At 40.3% G+C, this 27,888-nt stretch overlaps 3 protein-coding genes across 5 annotated transcripts in view; 1 reads left to right on the top strand and 2 right to left on the bottom strand.

The window, feature by feature from the left end:
- Positions 1–2,281: 2,281 nt before the first annotated feature.
- Positions 2,282–9,309, bottom strand: stap2a (signal transducing adaptor family member 2a). The gene is made up of 11 exons (XM_077558042.1): positions 8,973–9,309; positions 8,297–8,368; positions 8,101–8,220; positions 5,914–5,970; positions 5,669–5,820; positions 5,427–5,558; positions 4,922–4,991; positions 4,611–4,713; positions 4,437–4,532; positions 4,238–4,375; positions 2,282–3,098 (listed from the first exon to the last, which is right to left on the bottom strand). Exons 1-11 carry the CDS (start codon positions 9,078–9,080, stop codon positions 3,043–3,045), a joined length of 1,104 nt encoding a protein of 367 aa, XP_077414168.1. The 5' UTR covers positions 9,081–9,309; the 3' UTR covers positions 2,282–3,042.
- A 1,131-nt stretch (positions 9,310–10,440) lies between these two features.
- On the bottom strand, positions 10,441–27,388 carry LOC144044367 (endophilin-A2-like). Of its 3 annotated transcripts, none has more exons than XM_077558722.1 (10): positions 27,229–27,388; positions 27,072–27,143; positions 19,048–19,116; positions 18,741–18,957; positions 18,282–18,415; positions 17,296–17,454; positions 16,190–16,293; positions 15,261–15,394; positions 14,852–14,890; positions 10,441–13,304 (listed from the first exon to the last, which is right to left on the bottom strand). In XM_077558722.1, exons 2-10 carry the CDS (start codon positions 27,114–27,116, stop codon positions 13,114–13,116), a joined length of 1,092 nt encoding a protein of 363 aa, XP_077414848.1. In that variant the 5' UTR covers positions 27,117–27,143; positions 27,229–27,388; the 3' UTR covers positions 10,441–13,113. The 3 variants fall into 3 exon arrangements, with proteins under 3 accessions (XP_077414848.1, XP_077414849.1, XP_077414850.1); XM_077558723.1 differs by having other exon boundaries at positions 27,072–27,137; positions 27,229–27,387; XM_077558724.1 differs by lacking the exon at positions 14,852–14,890 and having other exon boundaries at positions 27,072–27,362.
- The window catches only part of LOC144044370 (G-protein coupled receptor 35), a 41,763-nt gene continuing 41,132 nt past the window's right edge, over positions 27,258–27,888 (top strand). The window contains exon 1 of the mRNA XM_077558727.1: positions 27,258–27,371. The gene's annotated coding sequence lies outside the window, so the exon portion shown is untranslated. The remainder of the gene's footprint in view (positions 27,372–27,888) is intronic.

Raw genomic sequence — 27,888 nt, 5'->3', positions numbered from 1 at the left:
AAGCATTGGCATATTTGTCCTTTGCTCGCTGTTGAAGGAGAAAGTACAAACTTGTTTTGTAACAGATTACACAAAAATGTTTGGGATGTTATTAAATGTTTTATGTTTACATAAAATAAACGTTCCATTCACAGAAGAACAAGGGACCTAAAAATAAAAATTAATAATTATATGTCAGGTCAATTTGTGGATTATGTTATAATCCACAAATTGTTGACTTTATCGTTGCTTTGTTTGTTCCTCGGATCTGTCGATGGCAATGTTAAATCCTCTTCCCCTGTCCAGAGTCTTAACCTTACCTAACCTAACCTTAGATTGAACAGTGTAACAACCCGCAATGTGGCACCGCGCCACTATGGGGAGAGAGTTGTCTAAAAAATATTCACACAAATTAATTTGTGATTTTCACGTCTTTTTAATTTTGTGTGAGCATTTTCCATGACTTCTGCTTGCGAGTTGTCGAAAGTGCGTTTGTGGATCGTTGCGCACGCGCATTTATTTTTTAGACAATCACGCTAAATCGAGATATTTTCGCTCGCACGCACGCGCACACACACGCGCGCTCTCTCAAGATATTCACATGTGTTTAAGGCCCGTTCCTCCGCCGTCCACGGGGAGGCAGTATTACTTACTGTCTCCATTGAACGGGAACAAACAGTTTCTGCTTCTCATTTAAAATTGGACATTGAAAAACAGAAATCGAATCTTTATCTGACCTGTCATTATCTGTTTATTTTGCACAAGTCGGAAAACAAAATGCCACCTAAGTTTGTTTCCCTTGAGCTTGTTTTGCTTTCACTCAAAGGCACTCTTCTTCTGCTGTGAAATGTTCTTCTTCTACTTAAGCAGCAGCGGCCAAAGAAGAAGAGTGTATTTCGAGTGAAGCTAAAACAAACTCGAGGGAAACAAATTAAGGTTGCATTTTGTTTCCGAATTTTGTCAGATTAACACATAATAGGGCAGCACGGTGGCTGACTGGTTAGCACGTCCGCCTCCCAGTGCTGAGGACGTGAGATCGAGTCCGGGCTTCGGCCTTCCTGGGTGGAGTTTGCATGTTCTCCCCGTGCTTGCGTGGGTTTTCACCGGGTACTCCGGTTTCCTCCCACATTCCAAAGACATGCATGGCAGGTTAATTGAACACTCCAAATTGTCCATAGGTGTGATTGTGAGAATGGTTGTTTGTCTCTGTGTGCCCTGCGATTGGCTGGCAACCAGTTCAGGGTGTACCCTGCCTACTGCCCGAAGCCAGCTGGGATAGGCTCCAGCACCCCCACGACCCTTGTGAGGAAAAAGCGGTCAAGAAAATGGATGGATGGATGGATGGAACACATAATAGAAGATCAGATTTAAACAATATATATAAAAACTGTTACACAATATGTTTCTTTTTTCGCCCTGATAGCTCAGGAGTAAATCATCATCACCATCATCGCTCTTTGTTGTTGTTGTTGTTGCTTTGCCATCATACTACTCTTAAAGGGCCAGACTTGACCTGTAACAGGAAGCATCTGTTTGATTATGTTGAGGGGAAATGTAAAATAAAGTATCGACTATATAAAAACTGTTACCCAAGATGTTTAATATGGACAAGTTAGAAAGTTGCCTGTTTTTGCCAATCAAAATTTCACAAGATCTTGTATTGTGATAGGGCAGACTGATAGTGTTAAACAAGGGAGAAACTCATTTTGATTTTATTTAAATAGGAGCCCATCAAAATCATTGATTTCATCCATACTGGATGTAATGTTCGTGTTGAAAATGCAAACGTTGGACACTCATTGAAAGCTGGGGCAGCAAATAAGGTGAAAACCCTTTAACGCTGTGTTATTTTTGTAGCAATAAGAGCCCATCAAAGTCATTGATTTAATCAAAAATCGATGTAATCTTGGCAGTAAAAATGCACATGTTGGACATTTTGAACTTATTCCATTTGGCCAATATTTTCGTTTGAAAGCTGGGGTAGTGTAGAGTGTGTAACAGGTGAGAAATTCTATGTTATTTCGATTTTGTGGAAATGGGAGCAAGCTGAAATCAGGGTTTTTAAAAGGATGAAACCATCATCTTTCTTTACTCATGCAAAACTGTGGAAAACACTGCCACCAACAGGCGAAAAAGCACAATTGCGTTTGCAAATTATGTTCAATAGTCGTAATCTTTTTTGTATTGTTCACAGGTAAACTTATTGTCCCACACTGATGGAGAGTAACGAAGTACCAATACTTAATAGTTATTGTACACTTTTTCATTATTTTCTTCGTGTGTATGAAAAAGTGACCAGTACTTAATTTAACATTTAATCACAAAGTTGTCAAGGCAATTCAAAGTACACAAAAGAAGAAGAAGAAAAAAAGTAGTTGGAATCATAAATCAATTATCATTTATATTTTCCTCACTCTTCTGTTGCTGTAGCTCAGTCAATTTCATTTTAAACACTTGAACAACTTGTAGTAGAAAAAAGTTTTGCAGGGACAAATTGCTCCCATGCATAGTTTAATGCCCTTGACATCTAACAAAAACATATAGAGACGGAAGGAACACTTTTCAGTCACAGACACAGTGAGGGGACGGGACGCAGCCCAATTCTTTTGTGTGATTAATTAAAGGCCACACAGACCTTTTGTGTTTTGCTGCCATTTTAAAAGGGCCACACCACTAGACCACAGTTCCTGTTCTCACAGGTTGTTGCACTGATCTTTGTAATCAATGCTGTGTTTTGTTAAAAATGTCCTTTCGCAGCTCCAGTAGTTGAGCACAAAAACAGCTTGCTCAGCAAAAAAACAGCACCAGGCTCAGTTGGCTGTCCCTATTTTGTTAGATTTTTAGTTGGACTTCTCGAGGCCCTCATTGTGAGGAAAAGTTTTGTGCTCAGGGATAGTAAACAGTACTTTGTGCGGTTCAAGTATCAAGTGTGCCCACACCAGTCTCGATCTTAACAAAAGTCCGACATCAACACCTGCAACAACGATACGCAGCCTTTTGCGTTCCACCTCCAAGGCACAGGATGAATACGTAGCTGCGATGGGAAAGCGTTTGGCACCTTCTTCACTCCTGACTGGCTCGTCTCTTCTCCAGTTTCACTTTGAGCTCCTCGTTGAGAGCTGCAAGAGGAGTGAAAAAGACATTTCTTGAGATTTCTTTTCAGCATTCAGACACTGTGCCAGATATTGACAATTCCGAACTTCCGTGTATTTCTGCTATTTCCACAATGCAGCGCTTCATTTCCATGGCGTGTATTGCTTTTGCCTGTGACTAGCATACAAACCAGGCGTATTGTTATAGTAGTCAAACAACATTTGAACACATTTTCAAATCTAAATAATTTACACAAATCTAATTAAAATGATCCAAAGTCCAATGCTTTAAACCTAATCTTTTAACTGCACCTACTTTGGTGTAGGGTATTCCAGGAATCCACAGACTACTACCGGGGGTGCTTGTGTTTTTAAACTTCATTGTGTTTGTTCGCTTTTTTTATATTTATGTGAAGCACATTGTGTTGCCTTTTCAAATATGAAAGGCGCTAACAAATAAAAAATTGTTTGTTTGTTTGCATTTCAATGAGAGGAGAGCGTCTATAGACAAAGGAAAAATGCTGCATTCGAGGAATGTGGGAAATCGGAATCATCCCGGATTGTGTCAGTTCTGACCTCAAAGCATTCGAGGCAAACAAGACATGCTCAAATGACGTGATTTGGAATGACTGCATTCACCAGAACAACAAAGAATCTATTGGAATCAGCCATCTTTGTTGTTTACATTTGCCTCAAATGCTTTGAGGGCGGAACTGCGGCACTCCGAGTGGAATAAACCCGCTTTTAAACGCTCCTCGAATGCAGGATAAGACCGCCCTTTTGACTTGTGACGTAATTTCAGAATTGTCAAAAGCAAAGCAGTCCCAGAAGTTTACTGAGCATGCTGTTTGTTTCACAGCAGTTAGAGCGTTCTTTTATTTGTACACACAGGCAAAAAATGTTGCTGGCCTTTTGTGAGAGAAGTGAAAAGGGAAGAGAAAGCCACAATCGTCACAAGAACATTTTCCCAGAAGCATTGAGAGTTGTCAGGATAGCAAATTACACTGTCAACATTTTCAAAGTTATTGCAGAGATGACACATAACCTTACCTTTAACTCCGCTAGCTTAAAGCTAACAGATAATGAACGTCGCCTACGTGGCGAAGGGAACAACGGAACAACTTAAACTCATATTTTGAGGCATCCCACCTGACTGCAGCACTTACACTGTGCAAGAGGGGAAGGTGACAGGATGAGTCGTCTCATGGGGTTGGTGGGCGAGGCAGGCACTGATGAGGTCAGGATGCGGCGGTCCGGAGCAGGGGAGCGGGGCAGGGGGCTGCTGGGCCAACGATCTGCACCGACTGTAATTCAAATAAGAAATAAAAGGATTGAATACTTGCTGAGAAGTGCTTTCAGACAAACCTTGCTTGGGGGGAAGTGCAGGAGCTTTTGGCAGAGGGCTTGTGGGGGCGGTGTGTAGGATCCTTTCGCCATTCTCGTCATTGGCAGAAACATATGCTGAGGACGCAAAAATATTCCATAACTCTACTCAGAGAAAAAAATTAACCACAAGGCAAAAAAAACCCCACAACTCACTAATATTCTCCTCATAAGGTTCTTCTAGGAGAAACGGTTGAAGAGTTCCAGCTGTCTTTTCCACGAGGGCATTAATGACATCATGAAGTGTTGCACAGGGAATCTAAAGCAATAAAAGGAAAACTTCAGTTTCTTGACAAGATGGATGCAGTATATCAATATTAGTGGTTCTCATACTCAAGGGCTGAGCTGCAAGCGTCACATGACCAAACCCAGAAAACAGGTGAGCCCTGATTGATCGTTAGCTGAGCTTTTCTATGAGAACCACTCACTGACCTACAGCAAGGACTGCACAATTTAAATGAACTAACCGGATTTTCCACATCAATCACATAGCCACCCTGGTCCCGCTGTGTTACTCGGTAATGTCTGAACACTGACCTGAATGGAGCACAAACGAACAAATCTGAAGCACTGAGACGTTTCAATTCATCGTTAAATGGGAAGTCAACCTTCAACATTTCTTGACAATAATATATTATAGTGACCTCACTACATTCTGATTAATATCACATTTTGGGGAATATGAGTTATGAAGCAAAATCCAGTTTTTTTTAATCCATCTCAGGGGGCGGCCATTTTGCCACTTGCTGTCCACTGAAGATGACATCACAGTTGCTCAGGTCTCAGGCAATAACCAATCTCAGCTCACCTGTTTTCTTCATAATCCTTCATAATTGCTGGATTTTGCTGCTTTATTTATATTCCACTAACGCAATATTAACCAGAATACCGTATTTAGACTAGTGGGGCTGCGTAGAACATATTATTGTCAAGAATTTTTTTGACTTCCCTTTGAATGTTTGTGCAGTTTACCCGTTGAGGTCCTGTCGCGTGGTGACAGCCAATGAGCTTCCATCTCTTCCGGGACGCAGCAACATGTTGCCACAATCTGGGTGTCTCTCTAGGAGGACTTCGGCCTCCGTTCGTGACACTGGGCGAAAACACCTGCGAAAACACAGCAACACCATACACACACCAGACAGAACTTTTGATCAGGGATTCTCAATTATTATTTTTGTCCAGATGCTGCAGTAGTGTGTATGGGGAAAACCTACGGTGGGATCTCTCCCACTAAAGGGACAGAGAGAGGCGAAGGAGGTGCTCGTGTAGGGGTGCGACTTCTCCGCCTGGACCTTTCTTTGTCCACGACCTCCTTCAGCATCTGGAGCTGGCCCGGCAGCAACGTTAGGCTCGATGGTACATTCAGCTATAAAATAACGGAGGGGAAAACATGTTACGGGATGGAATAATACAGAGGGACTTGTACAAAAATAGTCAAGTGGAAAAACGGATCGATTACATCGATCACAGAGTAGAGGAAACCCTTCCACAGCTCCCGTGATTCCAGGTTGGGTGTCTGGGAAAAAAACATACAGTGACTTTCAATATGTAACACCCCAAGAAAGGTCCATTTAAGTTTAAACAAATCAAATAAGAACATTTTCGTCAGCAAATCTGCAATGCCCAAGTTCCTGCTCCCTCTCAAATACCTTTCAGGTATCTTTAAATGATGCGTAGTTCTTATTCATATTAGTTGTGTCGTACAGCATACAACTTTTCTTTTTACTCCTTTGACAGTTGCATGAAGTTAATACAACAATCGCAACCTTAAAATACAAGTAACTCGCCAGTCGCATTTTTTAACACATGAGCCGCGTTTCCACCGCAGGACGTCCGGGTATGGGGAGGTGGGTAGGGACTTTCACAGGAACCGTTCTCTCAGCCGTCCCGCTTGTGGCTGTGTCTCACTGCGGAGTACAACCGATTTCGCGACATCACAAGTTTTCATAGACACGTAAACGCCATGCGACGGTTTCTCTCGTGACGTCACTCAAGCACCCCCCGACGAAAATCACGAGGAAAGAAGAAAACTTTACGTGGTTGCTATTTTTCCTCTGCTTTTTATTTTATGTACTTGCCGTGGATGGATGGTTTGAGTGAGAGTATACGGAGTTTACATTAAGAATTTCAAAAGGCTGACTTGCAAGTCACGGGTTTCTGTGACGTCAACCAAACAGCGTCGTAAAAATCAGAACGAGGAAAGAGAAAAAACTTGTGGCGGTTGCTGTTTTTTTCTGCTTTTATTTGATGTACTTGGCGTGGATGGATGGTTTGAGTGAGAGGAGACGGCGTCTAGATGAAGAATTTGAAAAGGCTAGCAGTAGAGTGGAACGAAAATAGGCAAAGGATTATTAAGAGAATTGTTTTGGTGGAAGTGACTTAAGCCGAGAATGCGTCATCGTCGCGCATGAAGGTAAGATAATTTTTTATACTAAATAATTTTTAGCCAATCAGCACGTAAGCCCGATCGGGAGTTAATCGGGCCGGCGGAGTACCTACCCTCGAGTAGGACCTCCGCTCGTCCCCATACATTCTTGTAAATGTGGCCCGGTTGGGAAGGCTCCTGCAGTGGAGACGCGCACATACGGGGCTGGCCCCGTAAATTTACCCCGAAGTTCCTGCGGTGGAAACGCGGCTATGGTGTGGCTGATTATTTCCTTCGATAAGCTTTCAAGATGGATACTGGATTTGCAAACCCAGTTAAAGTTTATTGTCAGATTAACATAAAACAAAGACAATTTTATGTGTCTTTAAAACAACCATATACGTGTGCCTTAGTCCATTTAGCTCAATGCTAACAAACAAGGCTAAATGCTATAGACAAAATCAGCATCCTTTAACTCATTCACTGCCTTTAAAAAGTATACTTGTCAATTTTTTTCAGAATCTGATTCTAGCAACAGCTATTTATAACGTAAACTGTGGATCAACAAAGATAATATAACAATAGACCTACGGAACTCATATCGCTGGCAAACTCCTATCTCACAATTTGGTGAATTTCATTTTTTTTTTCAAAATCTTTACAATCCGTCGGCCCACACGTATGGGTGTTATTTTATTTTTTACAAATGATTTACCAGTGTAAAGTGTTGAAAACGACTCTTAATGGTCACACAAATGTGCCATTTTCAGGGTTTTCTGAAAAGTGCCGAGTTAGGAGGTACATGCCAACATTGTATTCTTTATCCTCTGCGAAGAACAACTAAGGTTGCTGCGGTTTAGTGACAAGCGACAACCTTCATGTATATTTGTATGACTGTATTACACTAAGGTGGGGCCAATTAATGAACGCACACCAAAAGGAGCAACACAGTGTACATTGAACTCAAGCAAAATATGTGGCAGAAACTCTTAAGCGCTTTAGATTCTATTTAATTATGGATAACTGCATGTTTTTTCATTACACATTACATTTATTTGCGTGTGTGCGTGTCGGCTAGAACAATTAAATGGCATTCCCATTCATTTCAATGAGGTAAAGATGATTTAATATGCTAATGTTTTGAGTTCCCAGCGTGGTTACGAAACATTCAACTTTTATGTCAAGACACCATTGTAACACTGTGTTGTGTGTTTTTACAAGGTCCAACCTATTCCATGGGTGTGTCGAGCGCATACGTGTGTGGAAACTAAGGGACATTACCGTTATTCTGGTTTCTCCGTCTTTCATGCGCAAGAGGAGTCTTGCTGCTTCCAAATTTCTGTCTCGGCTGCAATCATCCTTCAGAGACACAAACCCGCCGAGGTCCAGCTTCTCTACATACTGCAATGCAGCACATGCAAAAATCATACATAACGTTTCAATCTCAAAGAGACTTGACCCACTGCATCATACTTACATGAGTGTCCTTAGAATTATTGAAGAAATACAAGGCATTCCCACACAGACATGTCCACAGACGCCTGGGTGCCTGCAACAAAGAAAAATAGACGTGTAGCATCTGTTTAGTGTTCTTTCTTCATCCATCTCATTTCCTGCCAATGAGACCAATGGTGGGTGGGCAGCAGCTGCTGTCAGAGGACCACTGCATTAGCCTGCACCTGAGCCTGTCTCAAATGACAAGCACTGGCCTGCAGTAAAAACATCTTAATGAGAGCCTGGGGGACCCTGAGCGGGTGGTATCCCCCCTTGTGTCCCCACCATGGATAGTTGGATAGGTAGCGTCGTGCTCAGAAAGGCTTCCTTCAATATTTCAATGTAACTTAAATGATAGTATAAACACACACATCAGTGAGCAGTCTGTTGCTATGGCTACAACATTCTCCAAGACAGCACACCGGATGTGTGATCCATTCAACAAAACGCCCGACACTTAATGAATTCAGAAGACAATTAAGCAGTTGTTTTCTTGAATAGCGGATCTGAAGGCACGCCATAACTGAGGTGGCAAGACAAGAAACAAAATGAAAATCCCTGCAGGTTAACGTTCACTCGCCTCGCCCATTCCCGCATGATAAGGAAGTTGACAGTTCAATGGGGAAACACCGGCACGAAACCCGGACGAGCATACGTGCCTTTTCTTTGGGTCCTCGCTTCTCCAGATAGCCTTCGTAGTAACAGGGCGGGAGCTGCGCGCGGGTCCCCCCCGGTCCGGGGCGCTGCCTGACGGGTGCAGCCGCCATGAGTGTCGCTGGCTGAGCACCACCAGAGGACAAAGGGGCGCGCAGAGCAATCCGGGCAAGGGACACGCCTTCTCCCGATGAGATGGTGCTGTGGCAATAAGCCAACAGCTGGCTGGCGGAGCATGCTGTGTCTAGTGGGAGGTCACACAAATGAGGAAGGGGGGGGGGTTGCACTGTGTGTGCTGATTATACATAGGTTGAGGGAAATATGTCTTGTGGACAACCTACAATTGTATATAGAAGACAGAATTAATAATATAGTATATAGAAAATGGGAAGATTAGCGCATGATTTCTTTGTCTCAGCATTCCATTTCTATATTATTACAGGGGTCCAGACTGCCCCTAAATGGTGGAATCTTTCTATGAAAATTTGAGATGAATAATTTTTTTTCACCTACTCGTGTCTGTGATTAAAAAATTTTTTTTTTAAATTACTTTAGTTAGTACTAGTCACAATTTTTGGTTGCTGACACTTCAGCTCATTCATTAGTAATTTAATGAAAATGAGTAGAGTGAATATTTACTTTGCAAGTCGATTAACAGTGTGCATCCTTAAATATTCTACTTGCAGCCCTAAAATTTCAACAACAACAAAAAAAAGTCAGTATGTCTGGAGTCCTACATTCGCCCTCATTAAAATCACAGGCAATCCAATCCCAGCTGACTATGTGCAAGAGGCGAGGTACATCCTGGAAACTGCCAGGACTGGCATCACAAAACAGTTTGGTCCCGATGACCCACCAACTCGTCCACACACATAAAAAAATCCTGCAACGTTTTCTTCATTCAGTGCGTTAGAAGAGGTGATAGTTGTGGCAAAACAACTCATGGCTGTTTCACTATGACAACACTCCTGCTCACAATGCCCTGAGCATCCAGCACTTCCTGCCTGAGAAGACATGGCAGTGCTGGAGTAACCTTCCTATTCACTAGTGCTGTCACGATTATTTTTTTTTTTATTTTTTAGACTCGATTATTCAATTGGTTAATCAAATCATTTTTTATTTATGCATTAAAGTGTTTTACAGAAGAGTTTTTTTAAATATAGTGATTACAAAAAAAAGGGGGGGGGGGGTGATTGATGTTCTTGTCAACCTTTTTGGAACTGATTATGTTACCGGTTCGGTCATTGTCATATGTCTTATTTTGATTGAAGACAGAAGATAATCAATCTTCTTCCATGAAAGACTACATAAATCAGTGATTAATTTAGCGTCTTTAAGCATGTTTTCGGCAATGTGGAAGGAAGATTCAGTACCCGGATAACATGCAAATTCCTGTGCTGCCCTAACTAATCAAACGTGACATACTCAAACCTTAGACTGTGGGACAACTGACAAGATGAAACAAGAAACAGGTTAGCAGTATGACAACATTTATTTGAATAAGTAAATAGACAGCCTCCTCCCCCTTTACATATAATACATAAAATAAACAAAAATCAAACATCATAAAGAGGTAATCCACACATCCTCAAGATAATCCTGGATAATCCCACTTTTAGTCTCCTGATGTGTCACAGTCAGCAAATGAATACATTTAAGACAGATAGTGATAAGGACGCATGCAAGTGGCTACATTTTGACACACAACATTAAGCTCAAGTATGATAAAATAAAGCTTTAACACTTCCTTCATTCACGGTGCATTTTTTAAGGGCCTTGATCAAGCAGCACACAAACACTGAAGTCCTTAGTTCCATGACATTATTCATCGTTAACATTTTCCAATCTGAGCCCCAAACTCCTCCTCGTCAACTCCTTTGATTTAGTGTAATGAGGCATGTAAACACACACCTGAACCATGTAGTTATTCCTCTGCACAGACGACCCCCGCCACCAAGCCTCCAAAATAAGAGGAATAGCACAGGGATGAATGCAAACATAATATTTGGATGCATATACAGCTACAGCGAGATTATTCCAGAGCTCCAAAAGGCACCATGGGATTGGGATGGGGGCAGATAATGAGAAAGGGGGCAGGGCACCGGGGGCAGGGCACCGGGGGCAGGTGGTGAATAAAGACGAGCGGGGGAGGGCATAATCCACTGCTGTGTGTCTTTCCTCCTGAAAAGACCTGTCTTTTCCACTCAAGGCTCAAAATAGTGATGGCTGAGTTGAGCAGGGCAGTAACAAGTGTATCAGCGACGACAGGAAAAATTCGGCATTTTTGGGAATTGAACAACCATCGCAGTTGATAAGTGAAAACAGCTATTGTGTACCGGACTTGCTTAAGTTAGTGAGAGAAAAAGATGGAGGATGCATTATCAGTCAGGTCTGGCGCAGCGTTTGACCCAATACACATCAAGGCAAGTTCCATGCTTCTAGTTAAATGTTAAAATAGGCTGTAGCGTGTCCAGCATCTTGACGATTCACTGACAAACAGTTGGCTCTGCGCCCAGAAAACATTGTAAGCGACACTGCCAGCAGCATCAATCGAGCCTGAGGAGATTCGGGAGTTGCATGCTAATGGCTTTGGTATGACACTTTTACCATCCATCTCAAATATCGGCCATGGTTGGGATGCATTAGACAAAAAAAAATGTGCAAAGCGCTTCCTTTTTTTGGAAAAGTTTACGTTTTGCGGCATTATGTTGCACTTCCATTTTGATAAACGGAAGCTGTTAGGCATCCACTCAGAGAAGGAGGAACAGGAGTGCAAACAAACGATACAAGAGCTGTGATGAACCGTACAATTGTTGCATTCAGAGGGGAAGTTAACCCAGAAATATTCTTGACAATAATCTTATACAGTATGTAGCCAAACTAGTGTTTGTTGAATACAAGTTAAGTGGCAAAATTCCAGCTGTTTTTTTTATCCACCTCAGCGGCGGCCATTTTGCCTCTTGCTGTCGACTGAAATTTTCAGTTATGTCATTTTCAGTAGCTCAGAGCTCAGGTAACAAGCAATCATGGCTCACCTGTTTTCTGAAGCTGAGCCGTGATTGGTTGTTAACCGAGCCCTGAGCAACTGTTGTGCAAAATGGCCGCCCGCTGAGATGGATAAAAACAGGCAGATTTTGCTGCTTAATTCATATTCCACAAACACAATATTAAACAGAATGCTGTGTTTAGATTAGTGGAGTGCATAGAACATTATAGTTAAGATTTTTTCCCGGGTTGACTTCTCTTTAAAATGCTTTACACATGATCTGCCATGTTCTTTCGTTTCTTAACATCAGTTTTGTTTGGATTATGCAGTCTAGATATATAGTGAACGTCAACAACTGTCCAATACCATCTAATAGATCAGAATATTTTTAATTTAATACTTTTTTTTTATCTACAGTATCCATGCCAGCAACATAATGATAGAACAATTAAATATTAAACTGGCCCCTTGTATCCATTATTATTTAGTTGTACGTTCATTTTGGGAAGGAGTTATATCTGCAGGATTTTTATTAAATAGGATAAACAGGATATCTGCAAATTGCCTTCTGCAAAAATGTTCTTTCTAAATAAGTAAAAGATTTAGATCAGAGATCAAGTTTTGGCCATCGATACATGCCTAGGCTCAAAAAAAGGGATACACTATCTGATGAGAATAATTCAAACCATGAAGAGGAACAACACTAGATGGCAGTAATGTATGGTCTAAAAAAGGCAGACCTTCATGACAATGCCAGCAAGGGGAATGACTTGTTATATTAATAACAAAAACGGCCTCAAATAAACTCGTGAGAATACAAATAAAGTTGGTGCACTTATTAGTGTTGGGGAAGCTTCCTGAAAAAAAAAAAAAAAAGTTATAATGGAGTAGTGAAAAAAGTGCACAGGTGCATTGCGGGTTCAAGGCTTGGGAGTGCCGTAAGTGCACCCAAACATTACATTGGTTTTCTAACTTAAAGCCTTTGGTCCTTATTTTGAGAAAAAAAAAAATCTGAAAATTTACACAATGCTTTCTGACCAAATTCCAGAGGATAACAAAATAGGCCCTCATAATGAGATGTTGCGTTTTCCCACAAATATGTTGCTTGAGTGAATAATTCCTCCTCCTCACATTCCCAGTTTGATTCAGCCGCATTGCACTCAGTGTGACAGTGGAACGATCACTTCAACGTAGTTGTTGGGGAAATATCCCGTCTTGCCACGAAGCTTCCCCTCAAACCAGTTCTCATCAATGTAACTGACCAAGGTGATGGTGTCCCCCTCGCGGAAGGCCAGCTCGTGCTCGTTCTCGGGGTCAAAGTCGTAGAGCGCTTTACAGCAAGGCTCGGCCGCTGAAATGAGACGAAGAGGAACAATGTCAGGCTGAGGAACACCTTGATAGTTTTGTGCCTAATGTGATTAGTATCGACTTGGAGGAGATTTCATGAGAAGCTGTGCGTGAGTGGCATGTTTCCACCAGGAGTGTCGCAGTCTGGAATAGAAGCCGTAGCTGTTACCCTACAATGCTGTAGGTAAAAACTGTTTGAAGCTTGACACCTGCACCAATGTTGCATATCGTCGCTGTCAGGCGGAAAACTTGTATGTCCAAATATGGTCAATTTCATAAAAAAAGAAGAAGAAAAAAAGATTGATCTGGCCTCAGATCATCTGTTATTAGCAAAATAGCTTGAGAACAAATCTATTAAATGTCTTAAAAAAAAAGGTGCTTTGAAACTCGTCCTCTGCGGGAGCCGCACAGCATTATGTTGCTTCAAGATTTAAAGTCTGGATGTTATTTAGACAATAGAGTGAAAATAGTTAAAAATTGATTGCTGTAATGCTTCAGTTTAGAAGGCACGTTTACATACAGATGTGTTTTCGCCACATGGTTTTATTTTTTGCATCACTCGTGACTCTTAAAACCTTTGAATATGTGTTTGGAGGAAGATGGAACCACAGTTGTTTGTTTCTGTCAAGTATTAATTTTATTTTATATTTTTTTTAATCTAGTTGGGGGATTGGCATGAGCGCAGACTTTGATGTGGACAGCTGGCACTGTTCAAGCACAGCGTAATATATTTGTGATTCTTAATGAACGGAATTTTGGGGTGTTGTGTTGATGTTAGCGTGCAACAGCACAGCATATGACAGCAATCTAAAAACCAACTTCAACAATACAGTGTTTTATAACTCAAGCAAGATGGAGTTATTTTTTTAATTTCCTGGAAAGTAGTGGTTTTGGACATGCAAGGATTCTGTTTGACAGCGACGATATTTACAAAGTACTATTGTTACCTCCATCAAGGGTGTTTACAGGCTTTGCTTGGAAGCAAATTAAGTCTAAATTTAATGCAGTCCAAATTACATTTGGAAGTTAAAACAAGACCTACATTGGCTGGGAACTGGCTCTGCAGGATCAGTTGTAATGTGAAACTAAATTTCATCTGGTGCATACTGGCATCAATTCCATTTAACAAGTTCAGACACATGTGTTACTGTCAGTACTCATCAGATCAGGTTTAAATTTGTTATGCTAAATTTGGATCTGGAGAAGCTAGGTAAAAGCAGCTGCTTCATTTTATAAAAGGCCTTTTTTTTTTCTCTTGCTGGAGGTTTTGATGAGGAAAAAAATGTTTTTAGCAAAGATACATACAATCTGACAAAAAAGAAGAATCTGTAAGTCTTGAAAACCAAGAATGAGTTAGGTTGTTTCCTCAAGAGTCTACATTATGTCCGTGCAGCCTAATCGGTCCCCATTTGACAAGCCCCATCGTGCTGTGTCGCCCACACAGGGCACCGAACAGCACCCTTCAACAAGCAAACACTTTTCTGCCTTGCAATGTGCAAATGAGGGCGCACAATGAATGAACGAGGCTTTTTCATCTTTTGGCTCACTCACGCGCTCTGTTCTTGAAGGAAGTCCTCGGGAAAGACGGACCTGGATATTGTTCATGTTGCAAAGGGAAAGGCACATCAGTCATAACCAAACAAATGCCCTCTAGGAGTGTAAATGAGTGTAATCACACAATACTTTTCTACCTCCCCCCACAAACTTTGAACACATTTACACTTATCAAAACAGTCTAAACATACTGTAAATTTGCAAGCATAGCGTAGGCTGTGGTCTGACAGCAGCTTCTGTGTGAGTGTGTTTTACAGGCATTAAATACATTGCTGAAAAGTGCATCGTGACTGTGGAAGAACATTCATGTGTCAAGCATAAACCAAATTAAACATAAACGTATACTGTAAAAACCCCTTTGTGATGAACCGTGATGTAGGGAAACATTTTATACGAGAACATGTACCTGGAGAGTAAGCTGGAGGGCTTGTTGCAGTTGGTGTGTAACTGCCGTTGGACTGCTCAGTCTCTCCATAGTCAAAACTTTGCCTGGGTTTGGGTCTGTACACTTGCCTTGGTTGGGACTGACTTTCTTCAACTCTGTGTGAACATAAACAATAAGAATTTTAATATTAGTTATTTATAATTCATGTACACGTTTTACACACTAAATAAAGTTAACAGCAGTTTAAATAGCAGAAAATGTAATGTGAAAAACTGAAAATGCTTTGTTTTATAACCAAACCTCAGACTAGATAATAGGAGTGTGAATTGCCCAGTACCTGGCGATTCGATTTGTATCACGATTGATAGGTCACGAATCGATTAGATACCGATTAAATCCGATACAAATCTAGAAATTGCTTATTGCGATTTTTTTTTTAACTCAAATTTAGAAAAAACAAATCAGTAAATTTGTACATGTAAACTGTAAGATTTGTAAAAAAATTTATTTATTTATCAGAAAATTTAGGTTGCAATCTGTTTAATGTTTGAACAGCACTGAAATAAAATATTAAGGCTTAATGTTCCATTAATACAACATTCTTCCATGCTTAATGTGTGAATCCTAACCCTAAGTAAGACGTTTTGTTGAACATTTCCATAAAAAAATTGATGTTTAAAAATAGATTCGGCTGCATATTGAATCGATTCGAGAATTGCGTGCTGTAATATTACGATATATTGCCGAATCGATAATACAATAAAAAGAACAGTTAAAAGCTAAAAACGTGTGCCTTGAGCCACCTCTTAAAAATATAAATAGTTTATGCGTCTATATAATATATACGTCTATACAATAGTCTCTTATATAGCACTTAACATACAAAAAAAAAGAAGAAGTTAAAAATCAACTAAACACAATCAAGCTCTACAAATAGTCACCGAGCTGACCTTTTTGTCATTTCAGCAGAAAGTTCTTGCAGAATCTCTGTGGCACTTCTGTGGTACTGCAGCATGGATTCTACAAAAGCTGCCAGCTGGCTCACCTGCTCCACCTACAGAACAACAAAAAGAAAGACAAAGTATTCTTTATTTGCTTATAATATGTCAAAATCCAACCATCTTAAATCTGAACTGAAAAAAAGCAGCAAAGCAGGTTAGACAAGCTCACGTTGCCCGTTCAAAGTCAGAAACCAAACCAAACGAAAAAGCAGACCGTATTTGACACATCAGCTGGCATATACCAAATGCATGGGGTAGTGCAAGAAGAAGCACAACAAGTTCTTCCCTAGCCAAGGAAAGAGCTTCCTGAAACTATCACAAGCAGTTTTCTGTTTCTTAGGAGCAGTTGTGAGGTCTAAGTACAAAAACAGTCTACTTGGCAATGAGTGACGAGAAAAAACACAAATTTCCGCGTGTCTAAGCCAAGATGGCAACAGATGGTAAATCAAGGTTGTTTTTAAATTTTGCGCATTACATGATTTGCTCATAAACCAGATCGCTCAAAACCCGAGGTTCCGCTGTACATGACAGCTATGGGGAACTCCTCTAGGAAGCAAAATCTATTCTACACAATGTTGGAACCAAAACATAATTAAAACTCATTGAGACTCTCTGATCCCATTCAAAATGTTATTTGAATAAATAACAATTGTTTGGTAGCTAAATTTCTCCATAATTGATCAAGGAAGTTCAGTCACATTATCCCCCCCCCCCCCCAATTTTTTTTAGCATAATTATCTTTGTAAAAGCAGCATTTTTGATATCGCTCTTGATCTGAAATCAGATGTACTGTATCTAATGTTGCGTCTCGTGAGTGTATTGACTGAATGGTACTTAGCTTTATCAAATATATTTCTTCTGTACAGTACACAAAAAAATACTTACATTAATGAGACCTGAATGGTCATCTGGACTTTTTGTAACTATGTTAATGAATCTTTAAGCAACAGTTAGCCTCACCTGATTGTAATAAACAAGAGTCAACCTACTATAAATAACAGTATTTTTTGTGTAAAACAAATATACAACCATCATTTAGTCAACTGCCCACTCACGTCAGTCTCCAGCAGGTTGTACATGGAACTCTCAGCAGAGTTTTTGGACTCATGGAACTTCTCCAAGGCCTGCCTGATCTCCTCATCTGGAATTTTACCCTGACGTTTCTTTTTATAGTCGTAGTCCAGGCGGCGGCCCTCCATCTTCTTCACATGGTGCTGATACAGTAAGAGGATTAAAATGGTAGAAAAATGAGACAAATGTGCTGTATTTTAGTGCCAGTACTTCTGAGCAGTTTGGAAAAATATAGGCCAAGTGTGCCTGCTTCAGACTATACTACAGAATAAAAGGGCATGAAAAAAAATTGTTAAGAAAATAACCCATCGTCCTATATTAGTTGGTCTGAATACATTTAAATGTCTATGTTTTGTCATCTATGACAGCCCTGTTTTTACCTTTGTTTGAGGTGTTTCTGTGACATTGAATCGGTATCAAGGTACGTTGCGCAGGTATGGTATTAAAGTCAGAATTTTGATATTGTGACAAGCGTAGTCATCAATTGATTTTTGATGCCTGTACAGATACAAGACTGCAATGTGTAGCTTTCACATGCACTGGCTTACTTATTCCTGTGTTTTGGGGCGGCAGATAATTATTTTAATAATCGCTTAATCCATTTACTGCTTTTTTGATAAATTGATGCCTGAGATGGGGAAAAAACATGTTTTAATTTCCATCAATTTATACATAAACAGGACATTATTTCAATTTGACAATGCATAAAATTCACAAATTGATTATGATTTAGTTCTATTTCGTAACATCTGCCAGAAAACAGGCAAAAATGTCAATCGTCTTCCAAAGTAAAAGCAGATGTGTTCAAATGTCGCATTTTGATCAAACGCAAAGACAATTAGTCTGCTTTCATGAAGGACTAATGAAATCAAACAATATTTACTGCTTAGAGGCTGAAATTCTGACTACTCATATTAAACAAGGTCTCTAAATGATTAATTGATTATTAAAATAGTTACTGTGCTTGTACCTGAATATCTTTGATGTCCTTTTCAAAGACTCCTTGCAGCGGGTCAATAAAATTCTGCTTTACATCAATGTCCAGACTGTCCTTGATGGCTGACAATCTATTCATTGATTCTCCCATAACCACGAGAGCGCCCCCTGGAGGAAACAAGTACCAAATGCAGCTTTGTAAAGTATGGGTCACAGAAGAAAGGTGCTTTCATCAAGCCAGACATGTTTGGAACCCTAATTGACAAGATGCTAAAAACAGTGCCTGGTTTTATCAATACAAAATCATCAATAATTGTCCTTGTACTATATTCATGTTCTTTTCTCCTAATAGTAATAGTAATATATATATATATATATATATATATATATATATATATATATATATATATATATATATATATATATATATATATATATATATATATATATATATATATATTCAAATGTAATCAACTTTTTTTTCTTTCTTTACCAAAGTTGCTTTGGTGGCCCATGTCCCCTCCGTATTTGACCATGCACTCTCCTAACAGGCCTTCGCACTGCGGGTAGCCAGGACTGTTCAGCTGCCCACGGAATTTGGACACCGTGTTGAGCATGGACAGTTTGGCTCTGTAGGCTGGGTTAGGCTGGAGATACTCTGTTGTTTTGGTGATGACTTCAATCACTGCTTTGCTGGTGACATCTGCTCTCTGGAGGCACAGATTAGGAAGGGATAGCCACTTAATTATGCACAAGTGCAAAAATCTAGGTTCTCGTTCATCTTGAAATTATTGTGATACCCTTTCAAGGTCCTTGAAGTCGTCATCCAGCTTAGTTCCCTCTGCACCGCCAACCTTCTCACTCACCCTCTGAAAACACAAAGGAACAAAACTATACCCATACTCTGAAGTATGCTTTTCACCTTAAGAGTTCAAACAACAATTTCACAGCATCGTATCCACTTCTAAATTTCACAAAAACACTTCACGCACGGCATCAGCAAATCTTACGAGACAAAGTATGGAAAAAAATGTATCCATAAATTCATCCAACTGATTTTCTTTTTTTACTGCCGATTTTTTTCTTTTATCGATGTAGCAATTTCAGACTTCTTTTTAAATCAAAATATCATAAATTATAATATTATTATTACCATACCACCATCATCATCAGTAGTAGTAATGGTAGTAATAGTAACACAGATTTTTTGGGGTATATTTTTGTGTGAAATATGAAAAGAACAGTTGAACAGACAATGCAACTTTCTATGTAGCGGGAGTACATCTGTCTCCTGGCCATTTAATAGTATATGGCTCAACAATATGTAGGTAGGGAATACAAATAAACAGATGAAAGGAGCATTCACTAAAAAAATCTGATAATGTGTCATATGAGGCGATTCACACTCAACTATCCTCCCACTACACATTTGTTTATATTAATAAAAATCAATCAACTAATAAATAATAAAATATAAATTATGTATAATAATAATAATCATTCTTCTTTTCCTTTCGGCTGTTCCCTTCAGGGGTCGCCACAGCAAATCAGTTGTCTCCATCTAACCCTGTCCTCTGCATCCTTCTACCTTTATGTCCTCTTTAACTACATCCATAGACCTCCTCTTTGGTCTTCCTCTAGACCAGAGGTGGGCATTGAGGGCCGAAGTCCTGCAGGTTTTGCATATTGCCCTTCTCCAACACAGCTGATATATGATCAGCTCATCAGGAAGCTCTGCATAAACCTGATAACGATCCTGTTGATTGGAATCAGCTTGTGTTGGAAGCGAGAAACTTCCAAAACCTGCAGGACTCCGGCCCTCGAGGACCGAGATTGCCCACCTCTGCTCTAGACCTTCTGTCTGGCATTTGGAAACTCAGCATCCTTCTGCCAATATACTCACTAGCTCTCCTGTGGACATGTCCAAACCATCTCAGTCTGGCCTCTCTGAATTAATCTCCAAAGCCTCTAACATGTGCTGTCCCTCTGATGTACTCATTCCTGATTCTATCCATCCTGGTCACTCCCAAAGAGAACCTCAGCATCTTCATCTCTGCTACCTCCAGTTCTGCCTCCTTTCTTTTCCTGACACTTTTCTCCACCCGTTCCAGCCTGCCTGCACACGCTTCTTCACTTCTTTTCCACACTCCATTGCTCTGGACTGTTGACCCTAAATACTTAAACTCCTCCACCTTCTTGATCTCTTCTCCCTGTAACCTCACACTTCCACGTGGGTCCCTCCCATTGACACACAGATACTCCGTCTTGCTACGGCTAACCTTCATTCCCCTCCTTTCCAGGGCAAACCTCCACGCCTCTAGCTTCTCCTCCACCTCTTCCCTGCTCTCACTACAGATCACAATGTCATCTGCAAACATCATAGTCCATGGAGATTCCTGTCTAACCTCGTCTGCCATCCTGTCCATTACCATAGCGAACAAGAAGGGGCTCAGAGCTGATCCCTGATGTAGTCCCACCTCCACTTTGAACTCCTCTGTCACACCTCACCACTGTCTTACAGTCCTCATACATGTCCTGCACCACTTGAACATACTTCTCTGTCACTCCAGACTTCCTCATACAAAATCACAGTTCCTCTCTGGGCACCCTGTCGTAAGCTTTCTCCAGATCTACAAAGACACAATGCAGCTCCTTCTGACCTTCTCTGTACTTCTCTATCAACATCCTCAAAGCAAATACTGCATCTGTGGGACTCTTTTTTTTTTGGCATGAAACCATACTGCTGCTCACAAATGTTCACCTCTGCCCTCAGTCTAGCTTCAACTACTATTTCCCATAGTTTCATTGTGTGGCTCATTAGCTTTATTCCTCTGCACATCTCCCTTGTTCTTAAGAATGGGCACCAACACACTTCTCCATTCCTCAGGCATCTTCTCACTATCCAAAATCCTGTTGAAAGTCAGAAATTCAACTGCTACCTCTCCGAGACACTTCTATACCTCCACAGGTATATCATCAGGACCAAGTGCCTTTCCACACTTCATCCTCTTTAATGCCCTACTCACTTCATCCTTACTAATCTTTGCTACTTCCTGGTCCACAACAGTCAACTCTTCTACTCTTCGTTTTCCTCAACTCTTCAAAGTACTCTTTCCATCTTCCCATCACATTACTGGCATCCGTCAACACACTTCCATCCCTATATTTTATTACCCTAACCTGTTTCACGTCCTTTCCATCTCTGTCTCTTTGCCTTGCCAACCTGTATAGATCAGTCTCTCTCTCCTTACTATCCAACCTAGCATACAAGTCATCGTAAGCCCCTTGTTTGGCCTTTGCCACTTATACTTTCACCTTACGCTGCATTTCCCTTTACTCCTGCCTATTTTCTTCAGTCCTCTCAGTGTCCCATTTCTTCTTAGCTAACCTCTTCCTATGGATCCACTTCTGCACCTCGTCATTCCACCACCAAGTCTCCTTATCTCCTTTCCTTCCAGATGACACACCAAGGACTGTCCTACCTGTCTCCCCGATCACATTTGCTGTAGTTGTACAGTCATCCGGAAGCACCTCCTGACCATCTAGAGCCTGTCTCAACTCCTTCCTGAAAGTCATACAACACTCTTCCTTTTTCAGCTTCCACCATTTCGTCCTCTGCTCTGCCTTTGCCGTCTTTGTCTTCCTCACCACCAGAGTCATCCTACATACTACCATTCTATGCTGTCTGGCTACACTCTCACCTACCACTATTTTGCAATTGCTGATCTCGTGCAGATTACACCATCTACACAAGATGTAGTCTACCTGTGTACTCGTACCTCCACTCTTGTAGGTCACCCTATGCTCCTGCCTCTTCTGGAAGAAAGTATTTACGACAGCCATTTTAATTCTTTTTGCAAAGTCAGCCACCATCTGTCCTTCTGCGTTCCTCTCCTGGATACCAAACTTGCCTATGACCTCCTCATCACCTCTGTTTCCTGCACTAACGTGTCCAATGACAACTCTCTCACTTCTAGGGATGCTCTCCATCATTTCATCAAGGTCCAACCAAAGGTTTTCCTTCTCAATGCTCCAAATTGTCCATAGGTGTGATTGTGAGTGTAAATGGTTGTTCGTCACTGTGTGCCCTGTGATTGGCTGGCAACCAGTTCAGGGCGTTCCCCGCCTACTGCCCGAAGCCAGCTGGGATAGGCTCCAGCCCCCCGCGACCCTTCTGAGGACAAGCGATTAAGAAAATGGATGGATGGACGGATATTATACAAATGATAAAATATGAATTTAATGCATATTATAATTAATTATATACATATAAAAAACATTTTTTTTTAATTAGTACCAACAACATATTCCTGTTATTTCTTGACTATCACGGATGCATGTTTTAAGAAGTCCATGGTAGACACGGGAGGACCACAGTCACAATTACTGTTCATGTACCTTATTTATTGATGATTGAATTAATTTGGCAATTTCAGTCAAAAAGATGGACATCAAGCTAGCTGTCCCAATGTCTGCTCATCCTGTGCAATGTGGTGAAACACTTCTGGCACACTGCAGGAACAATTTCAAAATAAAAGCCTAACAAAGCCTTAATGTTCATGTCATTATTGATTGGGCTTTGTTATTTTAAAGTAGGCCTTTAGTGTTTGGCGGCGTGTTGCCGTAGTGCACGTTGTGAACAATTATTGTGACAGCTGGCTTGTTTCTGACCTTTTGTGCCTGAAAACATACCATGCTCAACATATTGCTCTTGAGGCCTATTTGGTCCCGTTGCTTCCAAACTATGCGGCCTATTCATTTCAGGATCAACACTAGAGACAACTGCATAGGCATGCTCTATACTAATTCTGGTTGTGTGTTGTCCTGTCATATGTTTGATAATTATGGAACAGTACATTTATTAAAGTCATTTTGAAGTTAATAAATGTGCATGGAAATTCACATTTTCCAAATTATTACATAAGAAATATAAACTATTCAATGCTGTAAAGGAAAAAAAAAAGTAAAGTATCCCTTTAAATTAAATGTTTTACTTCTTTATTTTATTTATTTATTTAATTATCAACAGTGAATATCTTTTTTGTTTGTTTTGTTTTACAATTGATTTACAGTTAGGCCAATGTCTTGTTCATCTTAAAGGGATACTTGACTCATTGAGCCATTTTCAACAGCAAGAAGATAATATTTTGTCTATACTTAATGTGCTTCATTATTTTTCATGAACAATTAACTCTTTCACTGCCAGACGTTTTCAGAAACGGGATATCGCCAGTGCCAGCCGATTTAAGCCTTTTGACCGATCTTTCAAGGTCCACAGAAAATGTTGTGTTTGGACTATGGAAACACACATACTACCAAATGAAAGATTGAACTCTCATCTTTCAAAAAAAAAAAAAAGTTTGTTTCTACCTTATTCCGTTCTTCAGTAATCAACAATAGAAAATGGTTAGTTTCACCCAAATGCTCTGTTTTGAAACAAAAAGTGGAGAAAAAGAGCTTTTTGTGAAACGATGTTATTTCATGCACTCTAGTGAATTGTACACTTCTTTTTGTCCATGAATGATGCCACAAACACCTAAATAGAGCTTTACTTCTGTAAAACGCTATCACCAACAATGAAAAAGTGTTTTTTGGTTGCAAAATACGTTTATTTCCATTCAACAGTGTAACAATTTGACAAAATTATTTCACAAACTATTTACAAATGTGTGCAACTGTGGTACTATTTACAATTATGTGGATGTTTCAAATACAGTTTTTCTTTTTGTAACGCTCCCATGCGTGCAAGGAGACGCAGCAGGATTTGCACAACAGATTAGTTTTACTTGCGATGGCTCCTTTCGCGTGCAGACGTTACACTTTCTTGACGGCCTTTTTTTCTGGGGAATAGCAAGTAGCAGACTGTACCCACTCCTCCGATGAATATGCATTGGACTCGGGGCACTCTTCGTCGTCCGATTGAACGTCCGCCTGAGCGTGCTCGGTTGTGCTCCGCGTTTTCCGGTGTTAGCATCGCTAGCCGGTGAACCTTTATGACGTCGTCAAAGCCGCCGCGTCAACGCTTGCAACTTCAGCGTCAACCTCGGAGTCACCATCATCATCATCGATGATGATCATCGTCGTCATCAATGTGTTCTTTAGCGTTGGTCGATGCCTTTCGTCTTTGAAAAAAATTCCCAAGTGTTAGCTGCTTGCAACCGGTCGCCATTGTTCGCTTCTTCAGCCATCTAGCTCCGCCTCACGTCTTCTACTGCCACGTCAATGCTTCCAACCTCGGAGTCACCATCATCATCATCGATGATGATCATCGTCGTCATCAATGTGCTCTTTAGCGTTGGTCGATGCTTTTCGTCTTTGAAAAAAACTGCTCGAGCGTGAGACGCTTGCAACCGGTCGCCATGTTCTCTTCCCTTCCCCAGCCATTGTCCCCTCTAGCTCCGCCTCACGTCTTCTACTGACGCCTACTCAATCTTGTCAAAAGAGAGTCATTGCTGCCATCTAGGGGCCAAAAATAGTCATTAGGCTAACTAGATCTGCTTGAAACTTTCACCACAGCTGGCCAAGGCTTTCCTCCACCCGTTTCAAAAAAAAATTTAAAAAAATTGGATGACGTCTTTTAACGTCATTGGCGGCCCTCCGTAGGTTTTTACTTGACGTCTTTTAACGTCCATGGCAGTGAAAGAGTTAATAACTTTAAAACTAATTTTGCCACTTGCTGTCGACTGAAGATAACATCATCTGTGCTGAGGAAACGTAACGACCAATTATGGCTCAGCTCTCTGACCAAACCCGGAAAACAGGTGAAAATGCTGAAAATGGCTCAATGACTTAAGTATCCTTTTATTGTCTGGTGCCACTTAAGTGTATAAGTGACTGCGACACAAAAGGAAACAGTGAATGCCTATAAAGCACAGTTTTTTGGCAGTACAATGCCTGAGGTATTTATGTAAGAATTTGTGAAGTGGCCTTTGGCTATTATTAAGAAAACTTTTGGAAAATGTGTCAATTAGCTCTTGAATTCAAAACTTTTATGAGATGTTTTTGTTGTCAACATATTGGGTCAAACACATTTACCTTTACTTGCACTAGAAATTTAAAATAAACAGGAAACTGAAGAAACAAGGGTAGTCTCTTAAATTTTCTCATTGCTGTAGTGACTAGCTTAACATTTTTAGGTGCTACAAATACAGTACTTACTGCATTATTTATTTATTCATTCATTTTTCATTGAACCACAAAAAAAACATGGCACGATTGTCAAGGAAGAAAATGATTGACCTGGACGCTGTCGCTATATATAAATAAAACAAAGGCGGGAGGAAATGCACTATTGACTGCACTTGTACCTGTGCTTTAACCAAAAGAGACTCTGCACGCTTTGTTTTTTTCATCCCCAGTTAAATATACACCTATACAGTAAAGTATTATTGTTAAACACAATATACTGTACTGGTATGGCATGACAGCAGCTGGCGGGATGCTGCTTTCTATCCGGGAATCTTTATTTTTGTTGTGAAAGCCCACTTGATCCGAGATGGCATTTTTGATTGTTACATCTGCAACATTGTGACAAAATTTGAATCACAGCAAAACAAGTGGTTAGCCACTTATGACAACTAATAGCAGAAAATGTGATGGGGATTGGGGACATCCCTAATCATTTGGCTTTAGCCTGCTTTTAGTTCTGACTTGTCAAGCTTCTGACATCCATGCCCACTGGACTGTGAAACTGGTTTCCTCGAGTTATTGACATAACTAAGATTCCAGTTGTCGTCATGCAGGAATGACACTCCCATCAAGTTGAGCGTGCCCGCCAATCACATGTTGGGCTGTAGCAGTGACTTGCAAAACAAGCGCCTTCAAAGCATACCGGTTTTGCCAGTTATGTTGTTTTTAGTTGCGCTTCGTATTTCTTATGGGGAAACAGAAAGCCAGCTCATTTTGTTAAAGGCATTTGCCTGACAAAGGGTTAAAATCTGGTCATCTTTCTGATTCGGTTGTGATGAGTTTAAAGGAGTTATGATTCAGTGAGGCATTTTTTCCACAGTGAAAAGCAGATAAAATAGTGATCGTTTACATTAAGCTTTTTTCCTCCTAAATGTTAAATACCAATTATCACTGGTCTACTTTAGAAGAATGTTGGCCAGATGGCTAAGTATTCTGCTAAATCTCTTTAGCATACGTCCTTGGATTAAGCCTGTATCACCACCAATCTGTTAGAATTGATCATGATTTATGATTAAAAGACAATGACATTAATTTGTATATTATCAGCCTACAACATACACATATTTTCTTGTTTCTGCAACATAATTTCACATAACGTTAGCCAAAAACATACAGTAATTGCCTAAAACCCTGTTTCATTTACTCTTACAATATCTGTAAAAAAATTCCAATGTGCTTGCAAAAAGTTGTGTTTTTTGTTATTAATGTCAAGATTCTCACTCAACTAGGTCATGGGTGAATGGAGTCAATTGGACTCTTAATGTTTGTTAAATTTGTGTCTTTTCTAGTTTTCAGAAAACGTTAAAAATGACTGGAAATGCACAATAGTAAAAAATAAAATAAAATAAATTGCACGTAAGCACTAAGTCAACTTGGAGTTGTTGTTGTTTTATGACCTTTAATACCTTAAAAGTTTGTTTTTGTTCCAACACCACTTTACGACCTTTAGCCAACATGCTGTTTGTGACTATACACATGTAAACACGTTTTATCACGAGTTTGTCGTAACATATTTGACGCTATTTACTCAACCAGCTAGCTTGGGGCTAACGTAAACTTAATTGCCATTAAAAAAAAAACGTGCTAACAAGCTCGCTAGCTAGCGGCTAAATTAGAAAAATCATCGCGCTCTTACCTGGCTGGCTTTGTAAAATTGCTTCTTAATCCCAGCGACGGACATCGTGCAAGTCTCTTTTGTCCGCTGGACCTCAACAGGGAGAAAATATTTAGGAAGTGGCAAACGCAAAAGTTGTGGTGAGCGCTCGAGCAAGCACTAGCGAGCAGACAAGTACCACGTCTTCAAATTTTGGATGGCAGATGTGGAATTTAAAAAACTTCCTTCAGTTCCTTGGCGACCGCAGCTTCCTGGCTCCGGCTTGTTGTGGGAGGCTCCAGGGCCGTCGAAGAAGTGGGTCAACTGCTGACGCGCTCCCAGGTTCGTTTTTCAACCATCTAAAATGACTTTCATTCTTTCACTACTCAAAAGACACTTGGTTTTTCGCAAAATCACAACCTTATGTTTTCAACGATAAACTAAGTGGTTAAAATAAGTGCATATATGGTTGTAAATAATACAAATAAAATAAAAATAGGATAATGTGTGAGTAGGCCTACCGTAAGTCTAATAAATGAACAATTGATATGTTGATTTACACTACCAGTAATAGTTTTGAACAGTTTCTGTAGCAATAGAAAGTGCTAGTGTATGCATATAATCAACTTGGTGCCTATTTTATGGATAAATAATTCATTTTGTGGGATTTTGCACTTTACCAACTGTATGGGTGCTCCAATCGAAGTTTCGTTGTTCCTTTGTGACAATGACAATAAATATTCTGAATCCGAATCTATAGTTAGACAGCTCACTGAAAGTTATGTATTCGACTTTCGGGTGAAACTATATAATGCACTTTAACCTTGATTGATTAACTTAATTTGACCTATAATTTTGT

Source organism: Vanacampus margaritifer, chromosome 2 (assembly GCF_051991255.1).
Source record: "Vanacampus margaritifer isolate UIUO_Vmar chromosome 2, RoL_Vmar_1.0, whole genome shotgun sequence".
NCBI lineage: Eukaryota > Metazoa > Chordata > Actinopteri > Syngnathiformes > Syngnathidae > Vanacampus > Vanacampus margaritifer.
This window is presented reverse-complemented; position numbering and strand designations above follow the sequence as displayed.

Excerpts from the sequence above, each read along its gene's own strand:
- stap2a (XM_077558042.1), bottom strand. The coding sequence starts at position 9,080 with ATGGCGGCTGCACCCGTCAGGCAGCGCCCCGGACCGGGGGGGACCCGC. Across the intron at positions 5,971-8,100 it reads ACGGAGAAACCAGAATAACG|ACACCCAACCTGGAATCACG; the intron begins GTAATGTCCCTT and ends TTTTTTTCCCAG. Across the intron at positions 4,533-4,610 it reads ACCTTATGAGGAGAATATTA|CATATGTTTCTGCCAATGAC; the intron begins GTGAGTTGTGGG and ends TTGCGTCCTCAG.
- LOC144044367 (XM_077558722.1), bottom strand. The coding sequence starts at position 27,116 with ATGTCCGTCGCTGGGATTAAGAAGCAATTTTACAAAGCCAGCCAG. Across the intron at positions 19,117-27,071 it reads AATTTTACAAAGCCAGCCAG|AGGGTGAGTGAGAAGGTTGG; the intron begins GTAAGAGCGCGA and ends TTGTGTTTTCAG. Across the intron at positions 16,294-17,295 it reads ACAACCTGCTGGAGACTGAC|GTGGAGCAGGTGAGCCAGCT; the intron begins GTGAGTGGGCAG and ends GTTGTTCTGTAG.